This window comes from Thalassophryne amazonica, chromosome 8 (genome assembly GCF_902500255.1).
Source record: "Thalassophryne amazonica chromosome 8, fThaAma1.1, whole genome shotgun sequence".
Taxonomy (NCBI): Eukaryota; Metazoa; Chordata; class Actinopteri; order Batrachoidiformes; family Batrachoididae; genus Thalassophryne; species Thalassophryne amazonica.
The window spans coordinates 13,381,504-13,402,533 of NC_047110.1; the positions used below are offsets into that span (position 1 = coordinate 13,381,504).

A 21,030-nucleotide genomic window follows, 5' to 3' on the forward strand; every position below is an offset into this window, starting at 1 on the left:
AATTATGTCTTGGTCCACTTGAAAAGTTGGCCTGGATTATGGTTCATGTCTGCTTGGGTACAGTTCACATTTGGTGTGAAAACAAGCAGTACAAAAACAAGGAAGTGGACTGCTATTTTAGGTGTGATGTCATTATGATGCGACAGTCTTGTTCAGTTGCAAGAAACAGCTCCAGGATGCATCATCAGTAATGTGCCTGGGATCATTGGGGGTTTCAGGTCTTTCATCATCAGACCACCAAACACCTCTGTACAGCATCCTCATGACTCCATAAGCTCTTTAGAGGTGTCCCTTGATGTCAGGCCGAGGACCCAGAGGCATGAATGTCTGTCCTCCTCTTGAATTCCACAGTTGCAAACAAAGAAGCATTGTGACTTTCTGAACCGTTCACATCACCACTGGATATGTTTGGACTTATTCCTGTCGATGTTTTGGCACTGGTTGACAGTACGATATTCAGCGTTGTTCATTTTTCCATTTTCATGAATATTGTGTGACTACCAGATTCTTAAAGTTGGATCAAAGGGCAAAAATGTGGGATGACTAAACAGGCAGGTTACCCATCTGACAGGTCTGTCACACCTTGATGATTTAGCCAGCGTATGCCGATGTATGAAAAATACACTTGCGTACATCTAATAAGTTATGGGTAGGTTTTGTGTAAGTTAAGAGCATGTTGAAGCACGCTGGTGTATCGCGTAATATCGTCTCATACGTACCGCATATGCGGTCCATAAGTTGTGGGTAGGTCATGCGACTGTTGACATGCGTTTCTTGTAAGTTGCTCATAAGTCAAAATACGTCCATTGATGCTGTCCATTGATTGGTTTAACAACTGAAAGCTGCAGTAATGCGAATAGTTCAGATTGTTTCAAATATTTAAACCATTCTGAGTAAATATAGGGTGTCTCAAAAAATGTACCCAAACATATTGTGACAGCACAGAAAAACCAATCAATATTATCAGACATTTTCTGCATGAGCATGTGGCCGACGCTTGTAATTTTTCTCCCCAGTGCACAGTTTTTACTTCAGTCTTTCCTTTTTGATGTTTTAACCCTTTATATTTTACACTACATGATCAATGTAACTTCCTCATCTGAAGTTTCCTAAGAAAGTCATCTGTCTCCAGTTTTCTGGAAAACCACCTAGCAAATTCAAGTCTCCTTGCCATTTGCTGGGTAGGTAGTTCGCTCTAAGACTGAATTTTGTATGGAAGAGATACAAGCCAGTCCTTAAGATGTATTGCACAGATCTCGCCGATTTTTTTTTTCTTTTTTTCTCTCTCTCTCTGAATTAAGGTTAACTGCAGCATTTTTCCTTGTCTTTAATGTCTTACTTAACAAACTTTAGGGTTCCTGAAATGAGGAAAAACACCATTATTTCCCAATAAAACCATTTCCTGGTATTCATATTCAGAGTACATTTGGGTACTAGAAGTTTTTATCTCACCCATTTGTTTGTCAACTTCAACATCACAGCCTGACGAAAAACCTATCCACATAACCGTCCTGATTTGGAAAACGCTTTAGAAAATGCTTTAGTTCCTTGTGGCTGAAGAAATGTAGCGTTTTAAAAAGTCCCACTGTGTTTATTCTGCCCAGGTGCGTTTCTCAGCCTGAACTAGAGGCGTCGCGTTTTGTGCCACAACACGACAGTTACTTATTTTAAAAGTTGAAAGAGTTACAGCACCTCCATCATTCACGTCAGCGTTTATCACAGACATCAGTCGATTCTTTAGCATTCTGCACGTGATGAAAATAAATCCCATGATCCACCAAGACAAAAATAAAATAAAATCATCTCTTCACTGGCTTCCTGTTCCTGTCAGATCAGATTTTAAGGTTCTGTTACTAGCCTATAAAATTATTCACAGGCTAGCACCTCCCTACTTAGCTGACCTAATTAAACCTTATGTACCAGCCCTGGGCTCTGCATTCTCAGGGTGCAGGACTACTTTGTTTTCCTAGGGTGAATAAAAAGTCTTCGGGTCACAGAGCTTTCTCTTATCGTGCCCCTGTTCTGTGTCAATAAAATAGTCGGATTCTGTAGAGACTTTCAAGTCCAGACTTAAGACGTACTTATTTTCCTTTTTGTATGGCTAGCATCCTGGCATAGTATGTTACTATGCTTCCTACCATTTTAAATTAATTTTATTAGTAAAGAGAGCGCACTGTGGCATCAACTTTATCTAAAGTCTGGGTCTTTTAGTGAAGCTCACGGCTAGTGATCACGGCCGGCGATCACCTTAGTATTTCTTGTTTTTCTTGTTTCTTAATGCTGACAAATTATACTGTATTTGTTGTCTTTCTGCTGCCTGATTCTGTTTTTTCTCTCTGTTTGAGGTGCGGCTCCATCCGGAGACGGGAGTGGGGGGTCTTCTTCTGCAGGCCCTCCTGTCCTGTGCACCTGCATGGACCTGCCAAATTTCCTGTATATTCGTATTGTCAATTGTGTCTGTACCATGGCCCAAGCAGAGGGTCACCCCTTTGAGTCTGGTCTGCTTGAGGTTTCTTCCTCAAATCATTAGAGGGAGTTTTTCCTTACCACTGTCGCCTGTGTACTTGCTCTGGGTGTTGGTAAGGTTAGAACGTACTTGTGTGAAGCACCTTGAGGCAACTTTGTTGTGATTTGGCGCTATATAAATGAAATAATTTAATTGAATTGGAAAATTAAAGTTAAATTACTCTCTTTGGCCTCTGTGTGGAGGTGAGAGGCCGCGTGACAAGCGTACGCTGTGCTCGATGGCATGCTTGCCAACATCTATGTGCTCTGCCTGCCAAACAGAAGGGTTTTGCCGGCGGTGGAAACACAAACCAAGCCATATTTAACTGTTCCGACCCATACCATACCATGCTGTACCGACCCGGACCGCTTGGTGGAAACGGGGCTGCCAGCATACCCTGGCTAAATCAGTGACAGCTGCATAACTTATTCGACGCATACAGCATATTTGCGAAATTTCTTATAAGTCGGTATACACTGGCTAAATCTTCAAGGTGTGACAGGGCCTGAAAGAGATTCAATTTGAGCTGGCGTCATTCCTTGTGTCAGCTCAATACTTTTCACCAACATCACATACTTTAAGATTATATGATTCTAAAATGCTGTTTTGTAAAAGTCTCCAAAATTCTTATTCTTTTTTTTTCCCTTTAGCTGCACTTATAAGAGGGCCAACAGTGCTAGCTGGTAAAAGTCCTATTCACCTGGCAGTTCAAGCCAATCAGAAGAAACTGTGTGATCCGGTGGCGGACATTCAGGTAAACTGTAGACACACCGAGGAACTGTTTATTTTGTGAGATGGCAAAAAATTTGTTTCAGGTTTTTGAGAACAGACAAAGGAAAAAAAAATCTAGATGCCACAGTTTATATTTCAGAGTATTGGAGAAAATGTCACATGGGCTTTTAATTAGCAAGTTTAACAATAAGCTATCTCACTTATTCCACAAAATTTGTGATTTGATTTGATAATTAGCATGGGGGCTAGGATTTGACCTTGACCTCTGACCTCAATTGTTGAACTGAGCCTACCCAAAAATTAAATCACATCTTCCAATCCATACCTCCAGTGTACCTGCCAAGTTCCATCAAAATGAGATATCTGCCAACAGTGTCAGACTGCCCTGTATGCTCACTAGGCGTGTTTACGTATGGCCTCAGTAATAAAGAAAGGCCCCGTCTCCCCCGTGTCATGGCAGATATCAGAGACTTTGTGTTTCACAACTTTGATGCCAGGATGAATCAAAACTGTCTTTTGGGGCATGAGTATACATAAACCCCTGGCAAAAATTATGGAACTCACCGGCCTCGGAGGATGTTCATTCAGTTGTTAATTTTGTAGAAAAAAAGTAGATCACAGACATTAAACAAACTAAAGTCATTTCAAATGGCAACTTTTGGTTTTAAGAAACACTATAAGAAATCAAGAAAAAAAATTGTGGCAGTCAGTAACGTTACTTTTTTAGACAAGCAGAGGGAAAAAAATATGGTTTAAGTGTTTCTTAAAGCCAGAAAGTTGCCATTTGAAATGACTTTAGTTTGTCTCATGTCTGTGATCTGCTTTTTTTTTTTTATTTTTTTTTTTACAAAATTAAACAACTGAATGAACATCCTCTGAGGCCGGTGATTCCATAATTTTTTGCCAGGGGTTGTACAAACAGTAGGTAATCAGCAATGAAAACTGTTAGCAACGTGTCCACCTGTGGTGGTATCGCTACAAAAATTTAGCAGGTTTTTATTCCAGCCATTGTTTACTCTGAGGTCAGCTGGTGAAACAGTTTATAGCATTAAAATCTTTACGACAGCATATATTAATCAGAGCCAGATTCTCAAGTTTGGCATTCTTATCACATAATCATACTGTCAGGATGAGCTGATGAGAAAATGTCAAAAGTTAATGTTTTGGAGACCACAGCACTTTGTTCTTGACAAATTGAGCCTTGTGATGGCACATCAGAGGATGGCAGGGTTTCCTGCCTTTTGCTGTCTGTCTGATGGAGGACAGTTTAACTAAAATTGTGGCTTCCTGCTTACGATGAACAATCATGGACAGTGATTCTTGGGTTCAGATATACTATTTTCACAGATTTTGATCTGATAGGGTAAATGTTACACGTGTCCAGCCCCCTCTGGAGTTTGGTGGAGGTGATAATAACTGACCGATATCACCCTGACAGGTGTTTGTGCTCTGCCTGTGTACCTGCTGGTTATTTCTTGTGATAGGTTTTGTCATTATTTCTAAGATGAACATCTGTTATCCTCAAGATTTTTATTTCCATATTTAGTAGTAGTGAAGTGGTAATGAAATCATAATTAGGACAAGAGCAGGACGTTTGTATGTGGTGCTGTTCGACATTGATCAGCGAAGTCTCAGGCACGCAGTAATATAGAGGAGCCAGGAGGTGGCAGTATGTGGTTGCTGTACACTCGTGTGCAGTGTGGACACTTTGGTGCAGTCTGTCTGCTGTGGTGCAGATGGATCCCAGTTTCTGTGCATGTAATGACCATCTGAGTGTGCGTCATCATCAGTGTTCATTGCCCAGATATGTTCAAAGCGCTCTTATTTTTTGGGGGAAAATCATGATGTGTATTGTGTGTAAAAACGTGAGGCTCAGAAATGTAAAAGGTAAAGTTAAGTGATGTGCAAAGCTTGATCACATCGGGTAAAAACAACAAAAACCATAGAAAAACATATGAGCATATTAAAAAAAAATCCACAGACAGGATTACTCAGTGTCATCATGAGAAACAATACTTTTATATTAAAGTAAAATTTAAAGTGCATATTTGTCAGAATCCCCCCCCCCCCCCCCCCCCCCCAGCCATCTCTGGGTGCACGTTCCCCCACTGTTTTCTTTAAAGTTTGACTCCAGAGCCCCCGTGAAGAATTTCAGAACAGAGACCAGGCCAGATGTGGCCCTCGTGGCACAAATTAACAGCCCTGAGTCAGGTGCTGCACAGTAACCGACTTAAGGTGTTATCTGAAAAAATCAGCATTCTGATTATCAAACTTTTATACCTATTACTTTTTAATGACACTTCGCCTTCAACAATGGAGATGTTTGGTGTGTAACAGAAGGGTAATGGCTGACTTTTATAATGTCAATAGGTGCAAAAAACTTTTGAGCTTGTCAAATTCTGATATCTGAAGCCTTCTATTGTGAGCTTTGACTGCTAGCTTAAACGCTGGACTGCAGCTGGTTTAACATCATGGTGCTGTCAGCTGACCTCTAAGATGACCAAAAAAAAACAAACCCCGAAATAGTAAGATGATGTCTCATCACTCACAGGTCTATACAGCTGTTGGGAAACACTTGAGTTGAAGTAAACAAGCTAAGATTTCATCTTTGCACACAAAAGGCCCCCCCCCATTTTGTTTGGGTAGAAATCAAGTCTGAGTTGGAAAAAAATCAAATATATTGATTGTAGGTAATCATTCGTTGCAGCCCATAGATCTTGTTGCGACGACAGACTGAGACCAGAGCTGGACTACATTAGTCCCGATTTAACACAGAACTTCAGTGTGAAAATCCAGCAGTTCACACAAGCACAATAATTGCTACTATATGTGCACAAAAAAATTATTTTAGAGGCTGAGGTTAAAAAGCAGAATTTTCATTTGTTCATTTTTGTGTGTGGAATTTGATTTGTTGTCATCAAACACAACCAGTTCTTACAACCCCTGACAAAAATTATGGAATCATCAAAATACTAGTGATGTGTTGGCGCATTCTTTTGTTTTTCATGATTCCATAATTTTTTCCTCAGAATTGAGTGATTCCATATTTTTTTCCCTCTCCTTGGTCTAAAAAAGTAACCCTTACTGACTGCCACAATTTTTTTTCCTGATTTCTTATAGTGTTTCTTAAAGCCAGATAGTTGCCATTTGAAATTACTTTAGTTTTGTGTCATGTCTGTGATCTGCTTTTTTTTCTACAAAATTAAACAACTGAATGAACATCCTCTGAGGCCGGTGATTCCATCATTTTTGCCAGGGGTTGTATATTGAATCAAATGACATTGTTCTTTGTGTTGGAAGAGCTGCTGAGGTCTTCAGGCTGTCTTTGTCTTTGCTGTCTTTAGAGATGACGACGACATTAACGATGTGGCTTCCATGGCCGGCGTCAACCTCAATGAGGAGAACGCCCGTATCCTAGCGACCAGCTCAGAGCTCGTTGGAACCAAAATCCGCTCTTGTAAAGACGAATCCTTTCTACCCACAGGACTGCTGCAGCGCCGCATCCTGGACACGGGTACGACACCCGGCAATGCTGACACATTCTGAAGGGGTTAGCCGATGATTCACAGGCTGAATGGAACATACATAAACCCACAGTCAGACGCTGTTCACTTTCCATGTCCCTTACACTTAAAACAAATACAATTTGTAGTTTGTGGTGGGATATTGATCGGTATATATCAGTACAGAATAATATCGTTGTTTGACTTGTTACAGGCTATCTGTATTTAAAATCTGTCTTAAGACTCAAAAGAATTTGACCATCTGATTTGAGCAGGCAAATTATTCCTCAAAAAGGGAGGGTGATCAGAAGAAACTCTGTAGCTTGCTGACTTTTTCCTCCATATTTGGAACACAGAGTAGTTCCTGAGACTGCAAAGCGAGGGATGGCACATAAGGCTTTACAAGTGCTGTAAGATACAAGGGTGCAGCTCAACATTTTTAAGATTGCAGCACAGAAAGCTCAGTGTATTTCAGCAGGACATTGACCCCCGAGTGGTCCAGCCTGAAGGCTACGTTTTTACAGCAGCACTTGAAAACAAGCTTCATAGTCAGTTATTGTTTGTCCCTTCTTGTCCCCAGCTAAGAAGCTCGGCGTAACGGAGGTACCGCTGGAGGTGGTGAACTTAATTTCTCACGCCACCCAGTCCAGACTACGCTCTCTGCTGGAGAAGGTTTCAGCTGTGGCACAGCACCGCGCTGACATTGGAAAGGTGAGTACTCATCAGTCAGTGCTGCCTGTCTGAATTCAGAGTACCCCCAGAATTTCTACTTTGAGTTTTTGATTTCATAAACACCTCCATGATTTTATTTCCTGCACTCTCAACTATCTAACCACTAATCTTTGCATTACCTTCATTTATGTTCTTCTGTGTCTAACAGGATGATGAGCAGTGTGAACAGATATCAGACGTTCGCTCTCAGCTGCGTTTCTTCGAGCAGTTGGAGCGGCTCGAGAAGCAACGCAAAGATGAACAAGAAAGAGAAATTCTGCTGAAAGCAGCCAAGGTGCAAACTCTCACAGAATATTATATGAGCAGAATCTCATATGAGCACGGACCTGCACACGTGTGAAGGTCCATGTGCAGTCTCTTCAGATTAACATCTCAGGAGTTCTTCGGGTAGAACTCATCAGTGTTGTTTTTTTTATGAATTTTCCTCCACCACCAACAGTAAAACAATCATATTTTCTTAAGTAAAATTTTTATTTATTTATTTATTTATTTTTTACTTGATGTTTATTTGGAACTGGTCTCTACTGGTGGTTGGCTCTCACTGCGGTATTGTATCACTTCCTGTTCCGGAGCCACAGTGGTGTTTTGCGTATCGTTAGCTGTTTAATCTGCGCAGTTAGATTGATCTAGTTGCCTAGATAACGATTTGTTTCACAGTGTAATCTTCACGTGCCTTAACTAAAGCACTCCCTCTGCTGAATCACCTCTAAATTATTTACACATTATTCACTTTGTGTGTTTTTAGGAATCTGCTAGCTTAGCGCAGCTACTAGCTCTTAGCCGGTTTAGCATGGCGGCTTCTCCTGTCTCTCCCGCACTTTTCTGCTCTGGGTGTGAAATGTTTAGTTATTCCTCGGCCTCCTTTAGCAGTAATGGTACTTGTAATAAGTGTAGCTTATTCGTAGCTTTGGAGGCCAGGCTGGGCGAATTGGAGACTCGGCTCCGCACCGTGGAAAATTCTACAGCTAGCCAGGCCCCTGTAATCGGTGCGGACCAAGGTAGCTTAGCCGCCGATAGTTTCCCTCTGGCAGATCCGAGCAGCCGGGAAAGCAAGCCGACTAGGTGACTGTGAGGAGGAAGCGTAGTTCTAAACAGAAGCCCTGTGTACACCGCCAACCCGTTCACATTTCTAACCGTTTTTTCCCCACTCAACGACACACCTGCCGAGGATCAAACTCTGGTTATTGGCGACTCTGTTTTGAGAAATGTGAAGTTAGCGACACCAGCAACTATAGTCAATTGTCTTCCGGGGCCAAGAGCAGGCGACATTGAAGGAAATTTGAAACTGCTGGCTAAGGCTAAGCGTAAATTTGGTAAGATTGTAATTCACGTCGGCAGTAATGACACCCGGTTACGCCAATCGGAGGTCACTAAAATTAACATTGAATCGGTGTGTAACTTTGCAAAAACAATGTTTCTCTGGGCCCCTCCCCAATCGGACTGGGAGTGACATGTTTAGCCGCATGTTCTCCCTGAATTGCTGGCTGTCTGAGTGGTGTCCAAAAAATGAGGTGGGCTTCATAGATAATTCAATCAATTCAATAAATTTTATTTATATAGCGCCAAATCACAACAAACAGTTGCCCCAAGGCGTTTTATATTGTAAGGCAAGGCCATACAATAATTACGTAAAAACCCCAACGGTCAAAACGACCCCCTGTGAGCAAGCACCTTGGCGACAGTGGGAAGGAAAAAACTCCCTTTTAACAGGAGAAGACCTCCAGCAGAACCAGGCTCAGGGAGGGGCAGTCTTCTGCTGGGACTGGTTGGTGCTGAGGGGAGAGAATCAAGAAAAAAGACATGCTGTGGAGGGGAGCAGAGATCAATCACTAATGATTAAATGTCAGAGTGTGGCATACAGAGCAAAAGAGAAAGAAACACTCAGTGCATCATGGGAACCCCCCAGCAGTCTAAGTCTATAGCAGCATAACTAAGGGATGGTTCAGGGTCACCTGATCCAGCCCTAACTATAAGCTTTAGCAAAAGGAAAGTTTTAAGGCCTAATCTTAAAAAGTAGAGAGGGTGTCTGTCTCCCTGATCTGAATTGGGAGCTGGTTCCACAGGAGAGGAGCCTGAAAGCTGAAGGCTCTGCCTCCTATTCTACTCTTACAAACCCTAGGAACTACAAGTAAGCCTGCAGTCAGAGCGAAGCGCTCTATTGGGGGTGATATGGTACTATGAGGGTCCCTAAGATAAGATGGGACCTGATTATTCAAAACCTTTATAAGTACGAAGAAGATTTTAATTCTATTCTAGAATTAACAGGAAGCCAATGAAGAGAGGCCAATATGGGTGAGATATGCTCTCTCCTTCTAGTCCCTGTTAGTACTCTAGCTGCAGCATTTTGAATTAACTGAAGGCTTTTTCAGGGAACTTTTAGGACAACCTGATAATATGAATTACAATAGTCCAGCCTAGAGGAAATAAATGCATGAATTAGTTTTTTCAGCATCACTCTGAGACAAGACCTTTCTAATTTTAGAGATATTGCGTAAATGCAAAAAAGCAGTCCTACATATTTGTTAATATGCGCATTGAATGACATATCCTGATTCAAAAATGACTCCAAGATTTCTCACAGTATTACTAGAGGTCAGGGTAATGCCATCCAGAGTAAGGATCTGGTTAGACACCATGTTTCTAAGATTTGTGGGGCCAAGTACAATAACTTCAGTTTTATCTGAGTTTAAAAGCAGGAAATTAGAGGTCATCCATGTCTTTATGTCTGTAAGACAATCCTGCAGTTTAGCTAATTGGTGTGTGTCCTCTGGCTTCATGGATAGATAAAGCTGGGTATCATCTGCGTAACAATGAAAATTTAATATATGCCGTCTAATAATACTGCCTAAGCTAAGCATGTATAAAGTGAATAAAATTGGTCCTAGCACAGAACCTTGTGGAACTCCATAATTAACCTTAGTCTGTGAAGAAGATTCCCCATTTACATGAACAAATTGTAATCTATTAGATAAATATGATTCAAACCACCGCAGCCCAGTGCCTTTAATACCTATGGCATGCTCTAATCTCTGTAATAAAATTTTATGGTCAACAGTATCAAAAGCAGCACTGAGGTCTAACAGAACAAGCACAGAGATGAGTCCTCTGTCTGAGGCCATAAGAAGATCATTTGTAACCTTCACTAATGCTGTTTCTGTACTATGATGAATTCTAAAACCTGACTGAAAACTCTTCAAATAGACCATTCCTCTGCAGATGATCAGTTAGCTGTTTTACAACTACCCTTTCAAGACTTTTTGAGAGAAAAGGAAGATTGGAGATTGGCCTATAATTAGCTAAGATAGCTGGGTCAAGTGATGGCTTTTTAAGTAATGGTTTAATTACTGCCACCTTAAAAGCCTGTGGTACATAGCCAACTAATAAAGATAGATTGATCATATTTAAGATCGAAGCATTAAATAATGGTAGGGCTTCCTTGAGCAGCCTGGTAGGAATGGGGTCTAATAGACATGTTGATGGTTTGGATGAAGGAACTAATGAAAATAACTCAGACAGAACAATCTGAGAGAAAGAGTCTAACCAAATACCGGCATCACTGAAAGCAGCCAAAGATAACGATACGTCTTTGGGATGGTTATGAGTAATTTTTTCTCTAATAGTTAAAATTTTATTAGCAAAGAAAGTCATGAAGTCATTACTAGTTAAAGTTAAAGGAATACTAAGCTCAATAGAGCTCTGACTCTTTGTCAGCCTGGCTACAGTGCTGAAAAGAAACCTGGGGTTGTTCTTATTTTCTTCAATTAGTGATGAGTAGTAAGATGTCCTAGCTTTGGTAGCTACTCTGCACTGTGTTGGTATATTAAAGCGCCTTGGGGCAACTGTTTGTTGTGATTTGGCGCTATATAAATAAAATTGATTGATTGATTGATTGATATGGCATTAGAGAACATAAAGAAGGAATCATATCCTTAAACCTAGTTACAGCGCTTTCTGAAAGACTTCTAGTGTAATGAAACTTATTCCCCACTGCTGGGTAGTCCATCAGAGTAAATGTAAATGTTATTAAGAAATGATCAGACAGAAGGGGGTTTTCAGGGAATACTGTTAAGTCTTCATTTTCCATACCATAAGTCAGAACAAGATCTAAGATATGATTAAAGTGGTGGGTGGACTCATTTACATTTTGAGCAAAGCCAGTTGAGTCTAATAATAGATTAAATGCAGTGTTGAGGCTGTCATTCTCAGCATCTGGACTACCCAGCAGTGGGGAATAAGTTTCATTACACTAGAAGTCTTTCAGAAAGCGCTGTAACTAGGTTTAAGGATATGATTCCTTCTTTATGTTCTCTAATGCCATATACCAACACAGTGCAGAGTAGCTACCTAAACTCTGTAAGTGAGATAGAGTATCTCGTCAGTAGTTTTACATCCTCATTGAACACAACTTTGGATGCTGTAGCTCCTCTGAAAAAGAGAGCTTTAAATCAGAAGTGCCTGACTCCGTGGTATAACTCACAAACTCGCAGCTTAAAGCAGATAACCCGTACGTTGGAGAGGAAATGGCGTCTCACTAATTTAGAAGATCTTCACTTAGCCTGGAAAAAGAGTCTGTTGCTCTATAAAAAAGCCCTCCGTAAAGCTAGGACATCTTACTACTCATCACTAATTGAAGAAAATAAGAACAACCCCAGGTTTCTTTTCAGCACTGTAGCCAGGCTGACAAAGAGTCAGAGCTCTATTGAGCTTAGTATTCCTTTAACTTTAACTAGTAATGACTTCATGACTTTCTTTGCTAATAAAATTTTAACTATTAGAGAAAAAATTACTCATAACCATCCCAAAGACGTATCGTTATCTTTGGCTGCTTTCAGTGATGCCGGTATTTGGTTAGACTCTTTCTCTCAGATTGTTTTGTCTGAGTTATTTTCATTAGTTCCTTCATCCAAACCATCAACATGTCTATTAGATCCCATTCCTACCAGGCTGCTCAAGGAAGCCCTACCATTATTTAATGCTTCGATCTTAAATATGATCAATCTATCTTTATTAGTTGGCTATGTACCACAGGCTTTTAAGGTGGCAGTAATTAAACCATTACTTAAAAAGCCATCACTTGACCCAGCTATCTTAGCTAATTATAGGCCAATCTCCAACCTTCCTTTTCTCTCAAAAATTCTTGAAAGGGTAGTTGTAAAACAGCTAACTGATCATCTGCAGAGGAATGGTCTATTTGAAGAGTTTCAGTCAGGTTTTAGAATTCATCATAGTACAGAAACAGCATTAGTGAAGGTTACAAATGATCTTCTTATGGCCTCAGACAGTGGACTCATCTCTGTGCTTGTTCTGTTAGACCTCAGTGCTGCTTTTGATACTGTTGACCATAAAATTTTATTACAGAGATTAGAGCATGCCATAGGTACTAAAGGCACTGGGCTGCGGTGGTTTGAATCATATTTATCTAATAGATTACAATTTGTTCATGTAAATGGGGAATCTTCTTCACAGACTAAGGTTAATTATGGAGTTCCACAAGGTTCTGTGCTAGGACCAATTTTATTCACTTTATACATGCTTCCCTTAGGCAGTATTATTAGACGGCATTGCTTAAATTTTCATTGTTACGCAGATGATACCCAGCTTTATCTATCCATGAAGCCAGAGGACACACACCAATTAGCTAAACTGCAGGATTGTCTTACAGACATAAAGACATGGATGACCTCTAATTTCCTGCTTTTAAACTCAGATAAAACTGAAGTTATTGTACTTGGCCCCACAAATCTTAGAAACATGGTGTCTAACCAGATCCTTACTCTGGATGGCATTACCCTGACCTCTAGTACAACCCCTGGCAAAAATTATGGAATCACCGGCCTCAGAGGATGTTCATTCAGTTGTTTAATTTTGTAGGAAAAAAGCAGATCACAGACATGACACAAAACTAAAGTCATTTCAAATGGCAACTTTCTGGCTTTAAGAAACACTATAAGAAATCAAGAAAAAAAGATTGTGGCAGTCAGTAACGGTTACTGTTTTAGACCAAGCAGAGGAAAAAAAATATGGACTCACTCAATTCTGAGGAAAAAATTATGGAATCACCCTGTAAATTTTCATCCTCCAAATTAACACCTGCATCATATCAGATCTGTTCGTTAGTCTGCATCTAAAAAGGAGTGAACACACCTTGGAGAGCTGTTGTTTAGTTTTGTGTCATGTGTGTGATCTGCTTTTTTTCTACAAAATTAAACAACTGAATGAACATCCTCCGAGGCCGGTGATTCCATAATTTTTGCCAGGGGTTGTAATACGGTGAGAAATCTTGGAGTCACTTTTGATCAGGATATGTCATTCAATGCGCATATTAAACAAATATGTAGGACTGCTTTTTTGCATTTACGCAATATCTCTAAAATTAGAAAGGTCTTGTCTCAGAGTGATGCTGAAAAACTAATTCATGCATTTATTTCCTCTAGGCTAGACTATTGTAATTCATTATTATCAGGTTGTCCTAAAAGTTCCCTGAAAAGCCTTCAGTTAATTCAAAATGCTGCAGCTACAGTACTGACGGGGACTAGAAGGAGAGAGCATATCTCACCCATACTGGCCTCTCTTCATTGGCTTCCTGTTAATTCTAGAATAGAATTTAAAATTCTTCTTCTTACTTATAAGGTTTTGAATAATCAGGTCCCATCTTATCTTAGGGACCTCATAGTACCATATCACCCCAATAGAGGGCTTCGCTCTGACTGCAGGCTTACTTGTAGTTCCTAGGGTTTGTAAGAGTAGAATGGGAGGCAGAGCCTTCAGCTTTCAGGCTCCTCTCCTGTGGAACCAGCTCCCAATTCAGATCAGGGAGACAGACACCCTCTCTACTTTTAAGATTAGGCTTAAAACTTTCCTTTTTGCTAAAGCTTATAGTTAGGGCTGGATCAGGTGACCCTGAACCATCCCTTAGTTATGCTGCTATAGACTTAGACTGCTGGGGGGTTCCCATGATGCACTGAGTGTTTCTTTCTCTTTTTGCTCTGTATGCACCACTCTGCATTTAATCATTAGTGATTGATCTCTGCTCCCCTCCACAGCATGTCTTTTTCCTGGTTCTCTCCCTCAGCCCCAACCAGTCCCAGCAGAAGACTGCCCCTCCCTGAGCCTGGTTCTGCTGGAGGTTTCTTCCTGTTAAAAGGGAGTTTTTCCTTCCCACTGTTGCCAAGTGCTTGCTCACAGGGGGTCGTTTTGACCGTTGGGGTTTTTACGTAATTATTGTATGGCCTTGCCTTACAATATAAAACGCCTTGGGGCAACTGTTTGTTGTGATTTGGCGCTATATAAATAAAATTGATTGATTGATTGATTGATTGATTGATTATTTGGGTTGACGTCCCTACACATTCAACAGGACACTAGTCACACAATACACATCACTGTAAACATTGCCCCCTGGAGTTGAACATGGCATAATATGTTTCTATCTCATTTAAAAAGAACAACAACAGCTTCCGAGCTTTTGCTGTGTGTGTTTCACGTCCGGCATCATTTGTTGTGGGGTTAAGTATTTATCGTCATGTTTTTAATTAGTTTGCTATACGTCTCTCACCTCGTCTCTGGCTCCCTCTGGTGTCTGGGTGTGAATTGTTCAGTCAGCCCAATCTCTGTCTCGTTCACACCTAAACTTCATAAATAATCACACACCTGCGCCAAGTTCTGCCCTCATCAGTGTGTGTTGCTTATTGGTCTGTTCTTGTTGGTCCATCCTCATCAGTATCGTCATAGTTTTTAATGAAATTGTACTTGCTCATCTTCAGATTCAAAGTCCAGTCAGTCCTGCCCTGTCTGCATTTCATGCAGATCTGTTTCTAAAGTGTTTTTGGTTCCAATTTTGCACTAACTACACCGACTAGAATAAATCATCGGCCAGTTCTAAGTTGCTTGTGTCTGTGTACTGCAGTTGACTTCAATGTCTAATCCCTACCCTGATATAAATAATGATATGTACACACTATGTACTACAGATGTGTACTGCATCTACTTTTTTGTGGTGGTGGGGGTGCCATTCTTCTGTTGTTTATTCATTCATTTATTTATTTTATCTCAGTTAATGGGATAAATCCTGCCAGAAACTTCCCTAGTATCCAGCAGATCAGAAGCTTTTTCTGCATATTACTTAAAGATATGAGTATCTGCAGCCTCAGCAGCGTCTTAGGCAAAAATTCATATGTGGGAAAATTACTTTTATTCAGCCTCAAAGCGGTTCTGGTAACTGTCAGGTGTCTCAGGAAAGGGAGGAGGCAGTTCTTAGCCCAGACTGTTCGGCAAGGGAGGAGAGCTGGACTGAGGATATTGTCAGGCGGTGCAAAGACCACTTTGAGGATCTCCTCAACCCTACTGACATGCCCTCAGTTGAGTAGGCAGGGATGGAAAACTTGGGCGGATCTGTGGCCATCACTTCAGTGGAAGTCACCAAGGTCATCAAAAAACTCAGAGGGTGGACGAAGCTCGTCCTGAGATGGTGAAGTCTCTGGATGTTGTTGGGCTGTCATGGGTGAAGCTCTTATACAGTGATGAATGAATGAATGAATGAATGAATGATTTATTGTCATTACAACAAGTACAAAGAAATTATCTTCACATCCAATTACCTCAATGTTGCATTGAAGTCCAGGACAGCATCTCTGGGGTGGTGGCCCCGATCATTAAAAAAGGGGACGAGAGAGTGTGTTCCAATTATGGCCTGGTCACTCAGAGAGAGCCTATCTCAGCCAAGAAAAAAAAACACTTAAAACTTGTTAATCACAGGCCATAAAGAAAAAAAATATATATATATAAGCACCTGGTGCTTAAACCCCATTTCAGACTGGGCCTGCTTCGAATTGCATCATGCGGTGTCATGACGACACCAAGTTGATGCAACCCAGTGCAGAGAGGATGCAGTCTAACGCCAGAACACCGTTAGGAACGCAAAGGGTACCAGCGGGATGTTTGTCTGCCAGTGAAATGGACGCCAAAAATTAGACATTTAATTTTTTCTGCGTTGAGCACAGAACGCAGAACGGAAGTAGTTTTCTCACAAGTTGAGGCAACTTAACGGTACTTAACATGACTGGATGCCACACCCACACAATATAACGTTCCCCGACGCCAGTTTGTTATTCCTGCTGTGCTCCATTGTTGCCGAACTATAAATCACGCAGGATTGGTGTACTTTACTGTGTACATAATGCAGTAAAACTATACCACTCAAAGAGCACACGTGAACAATTAAAAGAAAAAAAAAAGCTCATTGCAGTCTGACTGCAGCTTGTCGCGCTCACCTAAAGTTCTCTCTCGATAAATAAAGTCCATAAGTCCTGCTCACAGACTGATTGTCAGAGACAGGACATGTCCACATCCAGTATAACTCTTCATCTCCACATCCACTCACAGATGGTCCTGTGTTATTAGATACACAGCACATGCAACTTGAAGCAGGTCCAGTGTGAAAGGGGCTTAAAAGCTATAAAAATAAACAGCACTCAGAGTGGTGTTGTTGGGGGAGCAGTTTGTGAGTTTTGTCTCAGAGCTCTAGTTTTATTTATTTTTGATCATGTTGTAGAAATTTTCTCTGACTTGAGTATCAACATTTTGAAAAATTATGATTTGGTTTTCACATTATAATGTTCTCAGAAGAACAGCCGTAGACAGATAACATTTACACAAAAAGACAGAGTTAAAAGAAATCGCAAGAGTTTGACACAGTTCAAAAATTAAATGCTTTATTAAAATTACAGTTATTTTTGTTTATTTTCAAAACAACTTGTAACTCTGCCACTCTACAGGAACTTATAGAGTTGGGTTTGCCCGCAGTTGAGTTGTATGTTTGCCCGCATGTGTGCCCGTGGCCGTGGCAAAACTAATTCATGGCAAAGCCAAAATATTTGAGGAAAGAAGATTCTTCTCACAACTGCTTGGTGTGAGTTCAGAGAGCACCAACTTTCACCTACTTTTCCGGGTCAAATCAGGGAGGATTTAACTGTCAGGGAGTTCCAAAGGACCTGGCCCTCAACTCGATGGTACCAATTGGGTGAGAGGTTCTGATTCTTAAGGACAAACAACTTGTCATTTTTGTTTTCCTTTCAAGAAGTCTTCTCACAGGGGGTTGGTGGCAGGATTGACACTCCAGTGTCCAACCTGCTCAGTGTGGAGACACCGTATTCCATTAAAGTCTGCAGCAATGTGCATGTTCCTCAATCTGACTTGTCCTACTTAAAAAAAGAAATGTGGTGAATACACTGGTTTGTTTTGTTGTCGTTGTTGTGTATTTTTTTGTTTGTTTTTGATGGTCTACAAACACACAAAAAGCATGCTATTTTCTTGCTGATATGGCTCATGTTGATTCATACATTCCGTGTCTGAATATTTGCTACATGTAGATTCCACTTTGAAAATGAGAAATAATAATTCTGTTCTACAGATTACTGAGGAAGCGTTATTGAGTTTCATCAGATGAAGATGAGGACACTGACTGATATTTGTTCTTGTAGAGTCGTGCAAGGCAAGAAGATCCTGAGCAGGCCCGACTGAAGCAGAAGGCGAAGGAGGTATGTTTGATAAAGATACAGCAGTCATGAGACATTAGGAAGAGCAACTGAGCCACAAATGGAAAGTCCTCCAAAACAAAAATAATGTCTGTTAAATTCCAATGCAAGGAAGTAATCCAGAAACACTGAGAGATTGTCAGTGTGACATTTTGCGTCTGACTGAAGCATGTTCTTGTCAAGTGTTGCTGTATGCAGCCAGTCTAATAATCCTGCGATTTTTTTTTTTATGTGATTTTTTTTTTTTTTTTTTTTTTTTTTTTTTTTTTTATATATACACACTGTATATACAATTCAGCAGAACTATATTAGCAAGCATGAATGTGCATCCAGTGATTAAACTGGCAGCATTATTTTACAAAAATCTTGTAAACATCTCAAGGTATCAGAAGATTAAAAAGTATTGGTATTTTGTGCAGCATTCATGAACTCTGTTTGAATCACACTTGCAATATGGGTTAGAATGGTCACAATTAAGCATCTCCCCACAATGGACGTCTCCCTCAGCCGGAAAGGAGAGAGACCCATGATGTTGTTGATTGTCTGACAAAAAAAAATCTTCATCCATTTTATATATCTTCCAGAGGGAAGATGTATCAGAGGTTGACAGCTTGTACAGAGCAGATGGCTCTGAGACATAGGAGTTGTACTCCCAGTTTATATACCAGGGTTAGATTCCAGGTGTGTGCGTCACACCGCCTGTTTGTGTACATGGACAAACACTACATTTCTGTTATCCACTCAGCTCTAAATGTGTACCAGCTTTAGCTGGAGAAGTAACCTTTGATGGACTAGAGTCTCATTCAGGGGGAGTTGTAGACTCTCATTCAGTTCAATCTACAGTATCCAGGGGTATACTGTATCTTGTGGTATACAAGAGTTTCTTTTTTAACCTATAAAATCAGCGTGAACATTCTCACTTCTTTCTCTTTTTTTTTTTAAATCATACACATTGAAACCCTTAAGCTCTGTTCCTCCACCAGAGGCCTGGCAGTTTGAGAGTCCTGTGCAGTATCTTAGCCATTCCAAAAACTGCAGTATTCCAGACAGAGACCTTTGATGTTGCACATGGAATCAACTGAAGACATTCTCATAGTTTGCGGGTCATAGTGCCAAGAGCTTTTACAGTCACTAGGATCACAGTGGGCTTTACCTTCCTCATGTTTGCTAGTTCTTCATTCATCCCCAGGTACAACCCCAATTCCAGTGAAGTTGGGATGTTGCGTACAATGTAAATAAAACAGAATACAATGATTTGCAAATCCTCTTCAACCTATATTCAATTGAATACACCACAAAGACAAGATATTTAATGTTCAAACTGATAAACTTTATTGTTTTTGTGCAAATATTTGCATATATTTATTATTTGCTCATTTCGAAGTGGATGCCTGCAACACGTTTCAAAAAAGCTGGGACAGTGGTATGTTTCCCACTGTGTTACATCACCTTTCCTTCTAACAACACTCAGTAAGCTTTTGGGAACTGAGGACACTAATTGTTGAAGCTTTGTAGGTGGAATTCCTTCGCATTCTTGCTTGATGTACAACTTCAGTTTTTCAACAGTCCGGGGTCTCTGTTGTCGTATTTTGCGCTTCATGATGCTCCACACATTTTTTTTTTTTTTACTTTTTATTTGTAAGTATTTTGAACATATAACAAATGCAACATTGTGAGGTCAAAGGAGATCAACATGTCAAACAATACAGAGATTACAGATTTTATACATTCATTTTCCTGTCACAACTCTTTTAAAGTCCAGCCATTTTCTCCAGCGTCTCTTTCCCAAGTCGCCTTGTAGCCGCAGGGTATAAGTCATAGCTTCCATCATCTTAATGCTCTCTACTATGGAGATGAAAAGGCTTATAGTGGGCGGGTCTTTAGTCAACCAACATTTTGTAATAGCTTTCTTGGCTGATGCCAAGAGGATTTTCAAAAGATAGATGTCGTCTGTGGCCCACTCATCAGGGAAACATCCCAAGTACATGGATACAAATGAACTGTCACATTAAAGCCTAGAGTTTTGGAGCATATTTTTTTTACTTCCGTCCAAAAAAGTTGTATGAATGGGCAAGACCAGAATATATGTCCGTGATCTGCCATGACCTACCCACAGCCTCTCCAGCACACAGCAGGGGTAGTACAGAATTTAGCCTTTTGTCTGGATGTTATAAAGAAGCGGATGATGTTTTTCCAACAAAAGTCCCGCCAGGTGTTCGAGTTTGTTGTTGTGAATTGTGTTTCCCAGCTCTTTATCCACATGTCCTCTGTTATATCAATATTGATTTCCTTCTCCAATTTTTGTTTTATATAATCTGTGGCGTTCCCTTTAAATTTAATTAGGCCCTGGTATAGCTTACTTATTAGAGCTTTGTTACTTCCAAGGTTATAAGCATTAGTAAAAACATTAACAATTGAGAAGTCCCTGACAGTGCAATTGCTTGTTTTTTAACAATATAATCACGGAGTTGCAAATATCTAAAAAAAAAATCTTGTCTATTAACGCCACCAATCTCGCACAAAGTGTCAAAGGGAATTGGTCCAGATTTTTTAATAAGGTTATAAGCATTAGTAAAAACATTAACAATTGAGAAGTCCCTGACAGTGCAATTGCTTGTTTTTTTAACAATATAATCATGGAGTTGCAAATATCTAAAAAAAAATCTTGTCTATTAAGGCCACCAATCTCGCACAAAGTGTCAAAGGGAATTGGTCCAGACTTTTTAATAAACGTGCATGTAGCAGTCAATCCCCGCCACACCCACTGTTTGAATCTACTATCCTGGGCAGCGGGTAAAAACTCTGGGTCATATGCTGGCCATCTTAGGACTTTTATCTCTTCCTGAAGCTGTAGTTTCTTAACCAGCTCCTCCCACACCTTTAGTGCCAAGGTGATCCATTGGCTAGTTGTTGAGAAGAATTCCTTTTCATGAGTTACAAACCCCAATCTGGACTGAATTGGTATTCTTGACAGAGACACCTCAATTGTTTTCCATCGTGCGCTATAGGATGGGTTACATCAACA

The 21,030-nt window shown here is 40.4% G+C and overlaps 1 protein-coding gene across 1 annotated transcript in view; it reads left to right on the top strand.

Moving 5' to 3' along the window:
- The window catches only part of LOC117515424 (transcription initiation factor TFIID subunit 4-like), a 106,262-nt gene that overhangs the window by 66,836 nt on the left and 18,396 nt on the right, over nucleotides 1-21,030 (top strand). The window contains 6 exon segments of the mRNA XM_034175990.1: nucleotides 3,157-3,260; nucleotides 5,362-5,459; nucleotides 6,583-6,752; nucleotides 7,322-7,452; nucleotides 7,622-7,747; nucleotides 17,952-18,008. Of these exon segments, the coding sequence (XP_034031881.1) occupies nucleotides 3,157-3,260; nucleotides 5,362-5,459; nucleotides 6,583-6,752; nucleotides 7,322-7,452; nucleotides 7,622-7,747; nucleotides 17,952-18,008 (686 nt within the window).